This window comes from Bos indicus, chromosome 20 (assembly GCF_029378745.1).
Source record: "Bos indicus isolate NIAB-ARS_2022 breed Sahiwal x Tharparkar chromosome 20, NIAB-ARS_B.indTharparkar_mat_pri_1.0, whole genome shotgun sequence".
NCBI lineage: Eukaryota > Metazoa > Chordata > Mammalia > Artiodactyla > Bovidae > Bos > Bos indicus.
The window spans coordinates 31,243,674-31,258,311 of NC_091779.1; the positions used below are offsets into that span (position 1 = coordinate 31,243,674).

Here is a 14,638-nt window from a genome sequence, read left to right on the forward strand (position 1 = left end):
ATGGACAGATACTTCTTTGAATTAATATTTGCACATTAAGAAGCACATTCTTTTTTCCCCCCACCACAGGTATTTAAAACACTTCTTAACTCTTAAATCTTTATGAACAGTTAGAAAGTTGAACAGAATTGTTCTGTCATTGAAAACACTAAAACACAACATGATACATTTAATATATCAGGCCAAAATATCATCATGTGGAAATTTTGTTAATTAAATTTACTTGTTCCCAGTCTGACACTTGAAATCCACCCTTTTATAAGGATCACCATAGTATCACACAGCTTTGCTTTGCAGGATGGAATATAATATGTTTTCTGTCTCTTACAGAGTGGAGTATTTGAGTGGTTAGATTGCTATGGAGAAGAATTAAAACTTAAGCAGATTTTTTTTTCTTTTTTTTTAACTAGGGAAAATTTCAAATATATACAAAAGTAGAAAGACAAGTGTAACTGACCTTCATGACCCATTACCCAGCATGCTCCATCTGTACTTCCCGCTGCCCCTTCTACTCCCTGTTTATTTTTAAGTAAATACCTCAAATCATTTCACTCATAAATATTTTACTGTATATTAGAGCAGATTCCCTCCTGAAGTCTATTTATAGGAAAGTATTTATTCAGTAAATACTAATTGAATTTTTGAAGGATACTTCTAAGCACTGGGTGGAGACAAAGAGCTCCTGTCTTCAAGAGTCCACAGTCTAGTAGTCAGTCAGTAGGCACATGGGCAGATGAGATGAAAGCATGACCAGCAGTACGTGTGTTTGTGTATGCGCACATATAGTGCATGAGATAATCAACGGGCACATAGAGTGTACGCATAAATATCTACCTTCTGACTTCATCTATCAGAGTTCAAAAAACTACAAGATAAATACAGAATATCTTCCTGGAGCTTCAGTTTTACTCAGAGGTATCATAGGGAGGAATCATTGGAAGGAATGATGCTAAAGCTGAAACTCCAGTACTTTGGCCACCTCATGCAAAGAGTTGACTCATTGGAAAAGACTCTGATGCTGGGAGGGATTGGGGGCAGGAGGAGAAGGGGACGACAGAGGATGAGATGGCTGGATGGCATCACTGACTCGATGGACGTGAGTCTGAGTGAACTCCGGGAGTTAGTGATGGACAGGGAGGCCTGGCGTGCTGCGATTCATGGGGTCACAAAGGGTCGGACACGACTGAGCGAATGATCTGATCTGATCATAGGGAGGGGCTGATAATTTTTATAATGAAGCAAATATATCATGGAATAGCAGCATGTGTCCTGGGGGTAAAACAGAACTTCCAGACAAGTTGTGCCTTTGTGGTGGACTGCTTTGGGTTCACATCTCAGACCCCTGTGTACAACACATTCACTCTTCTCCGTCTACTTGAGTGAAAAGATCTAGAAACAGCTGGCTTTCCTTTTGGAGTAAAATTGTTTGTTCCTTACTTGAACACACACTCCAAAATAAATTCCAGATGGATTAAAAGGCTAAGTGTAAGACCAAAAAAAAACCTAATAGAGGATGAGTAAAGGATAAGAATGGTTGTGCTGTGTAACCCATAGTATTTGAAAACATGTTCAACTTTACTACTTGCATCAAAGTAATGCAAATTAAGATAACAATGATATAACATTTTTCACTCATCAAATTGTCAAAAGGTTGATAATATCTACTGCCAGCAAGGGTGTGTGGAAAGGGGTGCTCTCATCAATCAATTTACAGCCTTCATGAGGGCCAACTTGACAGTATTAAGTGAAATTGGCTAATAGATGCTGAGGTTGGGAAGATCCCTTGGAGGAGGGCGTGGAAACCCACTCCAGTATTCTTGCCTGGAGAATCCCCACGGACAAAGGAGCCTGGCGGGCTGCAATCCAGGGGGTCACAAAGAGTCAGACATGGCTGAGCAACTAAGCACAGCACACATTGAAGTCAGCAAACAGATAAAGCCCCTGCCTTCACGGAACTCCATTCTAGCCGGGCAGACCAACATTAAGTATAAAACTATTGAGATTATAATGAAAATCAAGAAGCAGGGGAAAAAATGCAGATTATGAAGTGAAGGTAATTTCATTTTTGATATGTTGAAGCTGAAATGTCTTTGTGATATCCAGTAGAGACTTAGATACTCAAGTCTATAGACCAGGATAAATGAGGAGACTGTTTTTTGACTACCTACTGTAGACTAAATTCTGTCCCGGTGCTTTGTAAATGCATTATTTCATTAATTCTTGGAACAGTCTGGATTGTAGGTAGTATTCCTGTTTCGTAGGTTGTGGACACTGAGGCTTAACAAAAGTTTGTCTAACCTGCCCATCACTGTAGTTTAGTGAGTGGCACACCTGTGAAATGAATCCAGCTCTGACTTCAAAGCCCATCTTCTTTCACTGATAGTAAAGTATGAGCTACATTCTCTTGTGGTTTAGTTCAGGTCTCTACTGCTACTTCGCCCTCCAGCATTAGGTTCATATCTCTCATGCTTTTTTTGAGGAGTAAATGAGATGATCCTTTGCAAACTACATAGCATAGCACCCAGCACATAGTATCTGTTTAATAAATGTTACTTGTTGCTGTTGTGATATTTATTTATTCAGAGGAATAACAAAAAACATTTTTTTCTAATTCAAGAAATTGAGCCTGTAAAGAATATTATCTTACACAAGCTAGCAGTTGTTCTTCCATTAATAAAATACAACAAAATGGGAACGTCTCTGGTGGTCCAGTAGCTAAGACTCCTGTGCTCCCAGTGCAGAGTTTGATCCCTGGTCAGGGAACTAGATCACTCATGCTGCAACTAAAGATCCTGCCTGCAGTGACAAAGACCCGGTTCAATCGAATAAATAAAAAAAAAATTTTAATGACAAAATGGTATAGTCATTCAATTAAAATAGTTCTGTAAGCTTATACAATAGTCTTTTGGGTGTATCTAAAGAGAAAAGGGCACTTATATAGTAGGTTTCCTATTAATGTACAGGGAAATTAATTTGTTAATTTGAGTATAGCCAAGATTTAAATTGAGCAGTAAGTTATAGGCTATTAGACTATATTTTTTATATAAGATGACTTTTGATAGGAGGAATTTTAGACTTTAAAAAAATTGGGAAAGTAGAAAAGCATCATAAAATACCTTTAAAATTTACCTTTTATGGGTTTTTGATTAAGTTAAAATAATTGCTTGCCTTGTCACTATGTAGATAAATATTTCAAGAAAAAAATAGTTAAGTAATAATGGCCAAATTTCATTATTGAGGTGTTTGTTTGTTTGTTTTTTAATTTTAAACTAATTTTCAGAGAGAAGAGAAAACTTACGCAGTAAATAACCTTCCTCCAGATAGGCCAGGAAGTCCGTTTTCTGTGTGTTCTCTAATTAAACAGGCAACCAGGTAAGTGCTTCCTGTTCAGCTAAATTTGGTGTTGTATGTCTGAGAAACATGATGCATTTTCTAGTGCTTAGGATAAGGTTAAGAATTGATAGGTATAGCGGAAATGTCTTTAGTAAAATCTGTCAGCTTTTCTGGTCTCATCATTTATAAAATAAAGTGTTCACGATGTCATTGTAAGAGCACTTCTGGCTTTGAAGTTAAATATGGAGAAATATCCATATGTGGTGAGCAACCGCTAGTAGAAAACATGTGCCTTTTCTCTGGGTGCTGGAGGCATCGTTGTTGTCCCTTGGGATCAAGCTGAAGGTGTGATGATACTTCTAAATCGTCATACTTCTTCATTGTCCTAGAAGCGATCTTGATTTCTGAGAGTGAACAGAAGACGAACTGTAGTTTGGTTCTCTGGCTCATGTGTTTTTTAATTAATTAATCAGTCTGTGGTGCCTAGAGGGATGAAAGCGGATTGTTCAACTAAATTGTTTTTATAGACTTATGTCTAAGCAACTTCCAAAGTAGATTTGAAGGAGCGGAATTGGTCATTTGATTTTCCAGGGAAGTTGATTCACATCCCCGCCACCCTTGGTCTATACCATACCTTTCACGTGCTGTGCGTCTGTCACTTCTTAAAAAGAGCAAATTCTGAAAATTCTCTCCATTTGGATTCTTTTCATTGCCAAAAATTAGAGGAATAACCTTAACTGTGTAAGATTAGCACAAAGAGAAGCAACAATAAGTAGATTCCTTTTAGGGGCTTAAGGAAGAAAAGAGGTCCAAACATATTTTTGTGGAAATGAGTTACTTGCCTCAAGTTCTATAGCAGTGAGAATGGGTTGCTAGAATTGGAAAACGACAATATTTGCAAATGTCTAAGTATTTTTCTTGTTCACAGAATTCTTCAGCATTGTGCCAAGATGAGGCTCTCTTTAAGCCATAACTACCGTGTATGCTGCTGGAAAATGGTATCTTATTTTAAAAGCAAGATATTTTTAATCATTTTGTTATTTGTGTACATACTTATAAGTTCAAATTACTTTCATCCAAGTCATGTGAGAAATTCTTTGTCACATGAGTACTGGTTTATTAAAAAATCCACTTAATAAACACTACAAAATGCCTGTTGCATTATGCTTTTACTGTATATAGTTTGTTTTTGTTTCTTCTTTCTTAGTAGAGGGGGAAGGGCAGGGGAGTTGATTGGATTTGAAGTAGGTAAAAACAGTTCTTTTAAAACATATTACACTACTCTATGTTCATAACTGTAAAAGTAAGTTTTTTTTTTAAATGTTGACTTGGAGGAAGTGATTCTCAGACCTTGATTTCTGTATTTATACTACTTTGATTATAAATCTCTGTGTTGCTGTAGTTCCTATTCTTTGTCTGTTTTCTATATAAAGTTTAGCAGAATGGTGACTTTCCAAAGATACTAGAACTTAATCTGCTTATAATGGACTCTTGGATAGCCACTTCCGGAAAAGTCAGAACATGTCTAAGGATTCTGCAATATTCAACTTCTGAATGAGAATCTGAAGTTGCCTCAGAGTTCATTTATCATTTCAGTCTTGTTAGTGCATAACTCTGTTTCCTGCTGTTTTTATTTTCTGGTTTTAGGTGCCTGGAATAAATGACAGCAGTGTACTGCCTTTGCTTTTGAGAGAATCGTTCGTGCCTGGCGTGGGAAGATTTCTTGCGTACTCAGATGACAAAGTACATGCTATCTTTTTAGATGGCATTACTTTAACCCTGAATTGGAATTTTGGCTCTTTTATTGAAAAGAGACAGGTAATTATACTTCAGGCTGAAATCTCTCTTTCATCAGTTTTTTTTTTAATCTGTGGAAATAGTACAAAGAAAACATGATGTTCTCTACACTATCTCAGTTTATTTTTTGAAGTATAAAATCTGTCAAGAGGCTTTACTAAGCTCATTGGATTTCCCATCAAAAATCAGAAAGGTATGACAAATCCTCATTTTTATAAAGATAACTTCATTATAGAGAAAAGGATTAGTATTTTTGTTCTTTTGATAATTACTTATATAAGAGTGGTGATTAAATAATATCCATATCCCTTGTAAAATATAACTTTTAAGTTAGTCAAAATAAAGTTTTAATGATTCATCTACTTATTTTAATTGAAAATTAAGTAAGAAGGAGGTTTTGTTTTGTTTTTCAGTTCTAGAATAATAAAACTTACCTTTCCTGCTTGTTTCCTCAGGTAAATCGAGGTCTCACCTTAGGTTGGTGTAAGTTAACTTTTCCTGATGGACAAAATCAGTTAATTCAAATTCAACATCCCAGACCATATGAAAGGTACTGAAAAACAATTTAAAAAAATAACTTCATGTTAGTAAATAACTTCCTTTTAGATGGAGGAAGCATTTATATTATTTAACTTAGTTTTAGACCAAGAGGAAGCATATAAACATTTAAATATTATATATATACTTTTAGTTTTTCCATGTGGCTTGAAGTCATTTCAGCAGGTTTCAGAATTTACAATTATATTGTCCTCTAGCATAACTAAATAGATCAGATCAGCTTTAATCATTTCCATCTGTATTCTAGTGATTTTTCAAAATAAATATGTTACAACTGGCTTGCTATGGAGGTTGGACTGTGGTCAGCCGTGTTAACGAATTAACTAATTAATCCCATAGTGTGTGCATGCTCAGTTGTGTCCGACCCTTTGCCACCCCATGGACTGTAACCCTCCAGACTCCTCTGTCCATGGAATTTTCCAGACAAGAATACTGATGTGGGTTGCTATATCCTACTCTGGATGGGATCTATCCCATGTCTCCTGCATCTCCTGCATTGGCAGGTGGATTCTTAACCGCTGTGCCACCTGGGAAGCCCATTAATCTGCTAACTGATTTGAAATAAAGTTTACAGCCACAAATAGCTAAACTTACGTATATTTCTATAAAGAGAAATAAACTAGCTGATGATTATTCTTAAATGGAGAAGATTAGGGGTTCCATGGTGGGCCAGTGGCTAAGGCTCTGTGCTTCCAACGCAGGGGACCTGGGTTTGATACCTGGTCAGGGAACTAGAACCCACATGCTGCAAACTAAGAGCAGATAAATAAATAAATTAAATTTTTTTAATGGAGAAGATTATTGAAATCAGCTTTTTCATGAGTGTGCTTTTTCTTTTTTGGCTTATGGAATTTGTTATAATAATCATTCTTCTTGTGATGTTCTTGACATGTCAGCAGTTTTACTTGAGGATCCTCACAAAACAACTGCTGTTTTACCTCTTAATTTATTTTCCTGTTGGGATTTATTGCATTTTAATTTAAATGCTCCAACATTTATTGGTAGTTTGAATAATTTGCCTCAAAAGATAAGCAAATTTGTATTTAGCAAGCATACTGTTTATTTCAGCCAGTCATTCCAGATCATTCATTTTATTGAACTTGATACTTACTTTGTATATCCAGTGAGTTATATATAATTATGAATGTGTGTGTGTGTTAATAGGTGTGTTCTGGTTTAAATTTTAGAAAGTAAATACTCACTTAGTCATGTATATAGAGATATTTTTGTGATAAAATTTAATGAAACTCATTTTACTTTAGAAACTAAAAGGAGAATTTAGGCATTTGAACTTGGAATTAAATCTAAGTGTTACCTTTGTTCTGATTCTTAAATCTCATTTTTATTAATCATGAATGTAAATCATTTCTGATGAATGAGAAAAACTGGCCTTTTTCTTTTACCAATGAAAACAAATTTTCAAATAGCCCTACTTTAGAATTTTTTCCCCAAATTAATAATTTTTTGAAGATTTTTATAAATATTCTACATTTTCATTTTTCAAACATCTCTCTTAATGTGTTCAATCTAGATATGTGACAACAGTAATATCATGGTGCAGAAGGCTGACCCAGATTAGTCAGCAAGAAATACCCATACATCCTTCATCTTCTGTTCCTGAAGAAAGCTGGTATTTATATTTATTTTAAACTTAATCTGTGTAGAAGAGCCAACTAATCCTCTCCCCAAGAAAACTTTCTCTTAAATATATTTAACCAGTATGATTTTTTTTGATAGCTTAAATCTTGACAATAATTTATCTTTAATAGGATATCTCATTTATTACATTTCATCATAGTATGTTTCATCTAAAGATCAGAAAACTGCATTGAAAACTTCATATCAAAATGGGTGACTCTTAGTGTAAAAAATTCATCCTGGATACTTTATAGAAAACTTTAGAGTTTTTTTTTTTTTTTTTAGTAATATTAAAGGAAATAAAATGTTGACTAACAAGCTTTCAGAAAAACTTGATTTTTAAATAATTTCTATTATATTAATTGTCTCCCTCAAATTAATTGACAAATCAACAAATAAAGCAAGATTTCAGTCCCTCCTACTTACCTTTCTGTGTGCAGAGGACTGGAACTGGGCTTTGAAGGAGTTAAGACATTTAGAGCGGAAGCAAGTGTAGAAATGAAAAAGGATATTTTGGCTTGTGGAGACAGTAAGACGTTTTTGTGGAGCAGACACTTGTTTCTTGGGTATAGTGTGACCTTGATGGATAGGAATAGATCTTATAAGGGGAATTCAGACTTCAGAGAATTGTAAGTTCCTATATGGGGAAAAAATGACAAAAACAAAGAATCTTGGGAAAGTCATTGTCACTGTGGGTACATTACAAAAGGAGGATACCAGGAAAAATTTAGGAAGCTTTAAATTTAAGTCAGTTGTGGACTTGCCTGGCCATCCAGTAGTGGAAGACACCATGCTTCCCACTGCAGGGTGTGTGGGCTCAGTCCCTGGTTGAAGAGGATCCCACATGCCATGTGGTGTGGCCAAAAAATAAACTTAAGTTGTAAGGTACTTAGCATAGTGTGGTGAAAAATATAAACATTAAGGTGATAACGTTTTCCTGAGTTACTTAGAGAAAGAGGTACAATCAAATCAGTGGATGTTATTTGAATACCCAGATATCTTAAGGATTCAGCTTTGGTCCATCTCTTCAGCTATGTAGGAACAGAAAAGTTGCCTCAATAGGTAGCAAAAAATATGGTTGGGAAGAAAGGGAAATTGTGCATGGCTATAAAATTGGTTACTTCATTATTGCTTAGCTGTCAAAATTTATAAAACGTTAGCCTTTTTGTATGAAAGCTTAGAAGAGGGTAGCTGTCAAGACAAACTGAGAATTGAGCAGTTGAGAGAAGTACAGATTGGTGAAAGCAGCTATGGGTGGAAGCAATGCAGAGCAGAGGGGAGACAAGAAATTGAGGAGTGGGGAAGGGAAGCACAGTGCGTGCAACAGCTCCATTCCCCTCGCAAAGCCTAAGACGTCTGCACTGTGATTCTTGTTTTCTTATAAAAGTGAAAGGGTTGAAGGAAGAGAAGAGGTCACATAATAAACAACTACCTAAATTGTATTTCAGTATTTTTTTTCCAACTCAACTTCTATTATTAGCTTACTGGTTCGACTTTTTAATAAGGATACTTGTCAAAAAATAGGAGATATCTCATAAGAGATTGGCTTATCGTATGAGCAACAGCCTTAAAGGTAGTTTGTGTTGTTGCTTACACCCAGAAAATGCTTCTCATGTGTGAAAGGGTGGAGGGAGTGTGTGTTTTGCAATGATGAAGAGTCAGCAGATTTTAGAGTAAGTCACATCCAAGTCTTTACTACAGATACTTAAAATGATGATATATTTCTCTTATTCTCCATCCATAGGCTGGAGTACAAGGGAAGAGTGCAGGCTGACAAGGTCCATTGTATATAATAAAGTCAGTAAAGCAGACAAGTCTTTTACCCTTTTGTGAACTGTGAAAAGACTTTTCTAGTGACTGAATAGAGAGACGTTTTAGACGTGAATGTCCTCATTAATTTTGCAGAGAGCTAGTACAGTTACACTATTTTCTAGTTGTGTGCCAGTGCTCACGTTTCATCTAGTGATGAGGGAATAGGCAACATACACATAAAAGGTTCTCCTGGATTTGTACACATTCAGCCTTCTACCCAATACTGGTTGCCAGTGCCTGTTTCTATGGAACATGGTGAGAGTCAGTGTTCATGTTAACCCTTCAAGCCAAAGAGAAAAGAATGTTTAGTATGCTTCGTTTAAGAAAACAATGAAATGATTAGTCTATTCCAAAAAAAATTTAATAGAAAATAGTTATGTTTGGACACCTAATTCAGTTGTATAAAAAGTTAGCTCTAGAGACCACCCATTCCCTAAAAGTTCCATATAAATGAGGTCTTACTGTATGTGTAAGATCCCTTCTCCTCCAAAGAAACTATCTAGGTGTGAAGATTTAAAAGTTAAATTGATCAAGAAAAGGCATTACAAAGAAGTTTATGATTAATTAACATAATGGTATAGGAATTCAAAGGAGAGAGCATTTCTTTCATAGCAGTGATGAGATTTTAGTAGTTTTTTAAAGTTTGAGTAAACCTTGTGGAGGAAAGTAGAAGGTATGCTAGATCAGTACTGAGTTATACCAGAAAGGCTCATTACCTTCCAACCTCGATACTGAATTCAGAAGTCCTTGGGATGGAGGATTTCTATTCACTTGCCTCACTCATGCTTGAGTGCATCCTCAGTTGTGTCTGACTCATTGCAACCCCATGGACTATAGCCCGCCAGGCTCCTCCGTCCATGGAATTTTCCAGGCAAGAATACTGGAGTGGGTTGCCATTTCCTCCTCCAGGGGATCTTCATGACTCAGGGATTGAATCCGCAGCTTCTGCATTGGCAACCAGATTCTTTACCACTGCACTATCTGGGAAGCCCACTAACTCGTGAAAGACTATCAGTTGAGTCAAGGTGATCTGTGGCTGAATAAAGTCAATATAAAGAGAATTCTTAATTTCTAGGTTCTTCTCTGTTAAAAATTCTGATCTTTATGAAAAAAATAACTATGCTTATTTGAAATATTGTGGATATAAGAGAATCAGACAACTGGCATTAACCTTTTTTTTTTTTTTGGCACAGGTCTGTGGCTTCTGAACTTGAAAAGATACAGAAGTTTAATTGTATCCTTTAAGCATAATGTAATGTCCTGCACGATTTCTCTCTTTCCCTTGTAGGCTTAAGCTAGCATATGGAGACTTTCACACTTATATTATTATGTCCTAACATTATAACTGAGAACTGTCTCTGACTTCTTTCTTTTGTAAAATCTGTATGATTTTTATTTACTATTATTTTTTTAAAAATTTCAGCTTCATTGAGGTATAATTGAAAAAACTGTAAGGTATTTAAATAGTACCTCACAGTGACCTGACCCACATATGCATTGTGAAAAGATTACCCTATCTTGTTAATAAACCCAAGCATCACTTCACATATCTTCCACCTCTCTTTTTCTTGGGGACAAGAGGGATGAGAACATCTGATTTCCACCCTCTCAGCAAACTTCAGTCATACAGCACAATATTATCAACTACAGTCATCATGTTATACATTAGATCCTTAGACTTTATTCATCTTATAGCTGAAAGTTTATATGCTTTTACTAACTTCTCCCTCTTTCCCCACCACCCAGCCCCTGGCAACTACTACTCTGCATTCTGTTTCTATGAGTTTGACTTTTTTTAAAAATTCTACATATGAGTGACACCATATAGTATTGATATTTGTCTTCCTCTACTTATTTCACTTAGCAAAATGCCTTCTAGGTCCATCCATGTTGTTGCAAATGGCAGGATTTCCTTCTTTCTCATGGCTGAATAGTATTCTATTGTGTGTATATATGTGGAAATCATCTTTATCCATTCATCCAACAGTGGACAATAGGTTATTTCCATATTTAACTACTATGAACATAGGAGTGCAGATCTCTCTTCAGTAGACTGTTTTCATTTCTTTTGGATATATATACCCAGAAGTGGGATTGCTGGATCATATGGTAGTTCTGTCTATAATTTTTTGAGGAAACTTCCATACTGTTTTCCATAGTAGCTGTACCAATTTATATTTCTCCCAAAGTACACAATGGTTCTCTTTGCTCCACATCCTTACCAACACTAGTTATATCTTTCATATATATACACATATATATATATATATAAACTTTATTTTTATTTTCTTTTTAAAAATGTCTGTATTTGCCTGCATCTGGTCTTGGTTGCAGCATGTGGGATCTTCATTGCATCATGAGGATCTTTTGTTGTAGTATACTTTTCACTGTTGACTGTATTAGCTGTGGGCTAATCATACATGATCTTTATTATGTTGAAGTATATTGCCTCTATATCCAGTTTGTTGAGTGTTTTTCTGCATCTATTGAGATTATATGACTTCAGTCCTTCATTTTTCATGTGGTGTATCATATTTTCATATGTTGAACCATCCCTGTATCCCTGGGATAAATCCTGCTTGATCATGTATATGACCATTTTAATATATTATTGTATTCAATTTGCTAATATTTTGTTGAGGACTTTTGCATGTGTGTTCATCAGGGATATTGGCCTGTAATTTTCTTTTCTTGTAGTGTCTTTATCTGGTTCTGGTTATCAGGGTAATCCTGGCCTCGTAAAATCAGTTTTGAAGTATTTTCTCCTCTTCTATTTTTTGGAAATGATTGGTTTAAATATTTAGTAGAATTCACCAGTGAAACCATCTGTGTCGGGAGGTGTTTGGTTACTGATTCAATTTCCTTACTAGCAGTTGGTCTGGATTCATCCTTGGTGGGTTGTATGTTTCTAGGAATCCATCCATTTAACTTGTCCAATATGTTGGTCTATAATTGTTCATAGTATATTATGATCCTTTGTATTATATGGTATTGGTTGTAATTTCCCCTCTTTCACTAATTTGAGCTCTCTTTTTTTCTTGATAAGTCTAGCTAAAGTTTTGTTCATTTTATTTTTGCGAAAAAAAAAAAAAAAAGCCAGCCTTTTTTCATTGATCTTTTCTATTGTGTATAAGCTCCTTCCAGGGAGACAGAAACAACCTAGAGCAGGCCAGAGAAGGAATATGGAGATATCACCTGCCAGCCTTCCTCTGCAGGGGATTATACTCTGCCCCTAGGTGTGTGCTAAATTAGAAACTTTTTAAAAATTTGTCTGCGCTGGGTCTTAGTTGCAGCATGCAGGATCTTTGATCTTTTTTGCAGCATGTAGGATATTTAGTTGCAGCATGTGGGATCTAGTTCCCTGAGTAGAACTAGGGATGGAGCCCGGGCCCTCTGCGTTGGGAGAGTGGCCAGTGGACCACCAGGGAAGTCCTAGAAGCTTTTAAAGTAGCAGACAGGCCGCTTTTAGGCAAAGATTGGGAGATGAGTGTTTGTCTGCTCAGAGCTAGGAGTTTTAGGGGCTTGTCCCACACTTGGAAGTCTTAAAAAATTAAAGCATTAGATCTTGGGTCTAAACCCTTTACTCCTCAGAGTAAAGCTGGGAATTGTGAATTCCCCCCTATTGTGCTGAGGGTGGGGTTTATAGTGAAAGCCTGTCTCATTCTTACCCATTTCTTTCATTGCTGATGTTTTCTTATTCATTCAGTGTATAGCAGTCACTTGGGTAGTTCCTACATTTCTGACAGTGAGAATTGCTCTGTATGTAACGTAGATTCAGTGTGTTTGTGGGAGGAGGTGAGTTCAGGAACTTCCTCTGTTACCAGCTTAGACTGGACTCCTACTTCTTTTTCTTGTTAAACCTTTTGTTCTGTGCATTCCTATCCCACTCATCTAAATTTCTTTTATCCTCTTATTTTTCGATAATCCTATTCAAATAAAGTAGCTCTGAAATAGCTGCTGCTGCTGCTGCTAAGTCACTTCAGTCATGTCCGGCTCTGTGTGACCCCACAGACAGCAGCCCACCAGGCTCGCCCGTCCCTGGGATTCTCCAGGCAAGAACACTGGAGTGGGTTGCCATTTCCTTCTCCAATGCATGAAAGTGAAAAGTGAAAGGGAATTCGCTCAGTCATGTCCGACTCTTCGTGACCCCATGGACTGCAGCCTACTAGGCTCCTCTGTCCATGGGATTTTCCAGGCAAGAGTACTGGAGTAGGATGCCATTGTCTGAAATAGCGGACACATTTATTTTCATTCTAGATGTTTTAAGTTATTTAAAAATACCCTGCACAGATTGTTCATATTCCTCTCACCCCTACTTTGTTCCCTTTCATTGCCAAATCACTTCATCACTTAAAGAAATGTTGTTGTTTAGTCACTAAGTCATGTTCAACTCTTGCAACCCCATGGACTGTAGCCCCCTAGGCTCCACTGTCCATGGGATTTCCCAGGCAAGAATACTGGAGTGGGTTGCCATTTCTTTCAGGGGATCTGCCCTACCCAGGGATCGAACCTCGGTCTCCTGCATTGCAGGCAGATTCTTAGCTACCTGGAAGCCCTTAAAGAAATGTTACTAAGATTTTAATTCATTTCCTCCCTGTCACCAAACTTCCATCCAAATACAGACTTTTCCTTTCCTTTCCCCTTCTTATATTCTAACTAGTTTCTTCATTTATATAAGGGATAGACTTGATAAATTCTGACATCCCAACTCTATTATGAATCCAAGAGATCTTCCTCCCAATAGAAAAATAATATTTTAATATGAAGGCTAGGTTTTCTGTATAGGGGGAAAGCTCCTTAACTAAGCAACTTAGTGTTATTGGAGAGTAGTGGTGTCCTAAACCAGACTTCTAACAAGAAAAACAAACAGTCTTTGGATCGTTGTAAACCAAAATCTTCAGAAACCTTGCTAAAAGAAGTTAATGAAAAGAGTGTATCAGTGGCATTGAAAAAAACCTCTGAAATCCTTCAGGATATTGACAATCTTCTATCAAACTCTAAATGGTGAAAAATGGAATTAGTAAAATATATTATTAAACCCTGAGGATATTATTTCAAGTGATTGGTAGAATATTACTAGAAAGCCAAGAAATTATATATATACATGACTTGTGTACAATGATTATATGAGAAATGATATCTAACTTTGGAGGTGTTTTATCTAACTTGTAAATTTTAAAGTATATATTTGTATATAATTAATAAAGAACCATTTAAGAAACTTGAACAATGTATCTCAGATTTGAGAAGAAAATTTTATAAAACTTTAGAGTTGTTGCTGTTTTGTCTTGTGGAGCATTCACTATTAATCAAGTTTTTTTTTATTTTTAATATGCAGAATTGTGTGCATTGGTCATTTGCTATTTAGTCTCTCCAAGTATTTTTCAGCAGATCTATGAAAAGAGAATCAGCTCTTTCAAAAAAAAAAAAAACCTTAATGTGGGCAATATCGCTGCAAGCTAAGAATGGAGCACTTCAGCTAAGACTAAATTTTATCTGA

General features: G+C 36.1%; 1 protein-coding gene across 3 annotated transcripts in view; it reads left to right on the forward strand.

Annotated features, from left to right (window-relative positions):
* Positions 1–14,368, forward strand: part of C20H5orf34 (chromosome 20 C5orf34 homolog) — a 30,829-nt gene extending 16,461 nt beyond the window's left edge. For 2 of the 3 annotated variants that reach the window (XM_019983067.2, XM_070774703.1), the window contains exons 8-14: positions 3,281–3,372; positions 4,262–4,331; positions 4,981–5,151; positions 5,586–5,680; positions 7,220–7,318; positions 10,332–10,372; positions 13,953–14,368. In XM_019983067.2, the coding sequence (XP_019838626.2) occupies positions 3,281–3,372; positions 4,262–4,331; positions 4,981–5,151; positions 5,586–5,680; positions 7,220–7,318; positions 10,332–10,372; positions 13,953–14,146 (762 nt within the window). In that variant the 3' untranslated portion in view covers positions 14,147–14,368. The other variant, XM_070774704.1, reaches the window with a different exon arrangement.
* Positions 14,369–14,638: the final 270 nt, after the last annotated feature.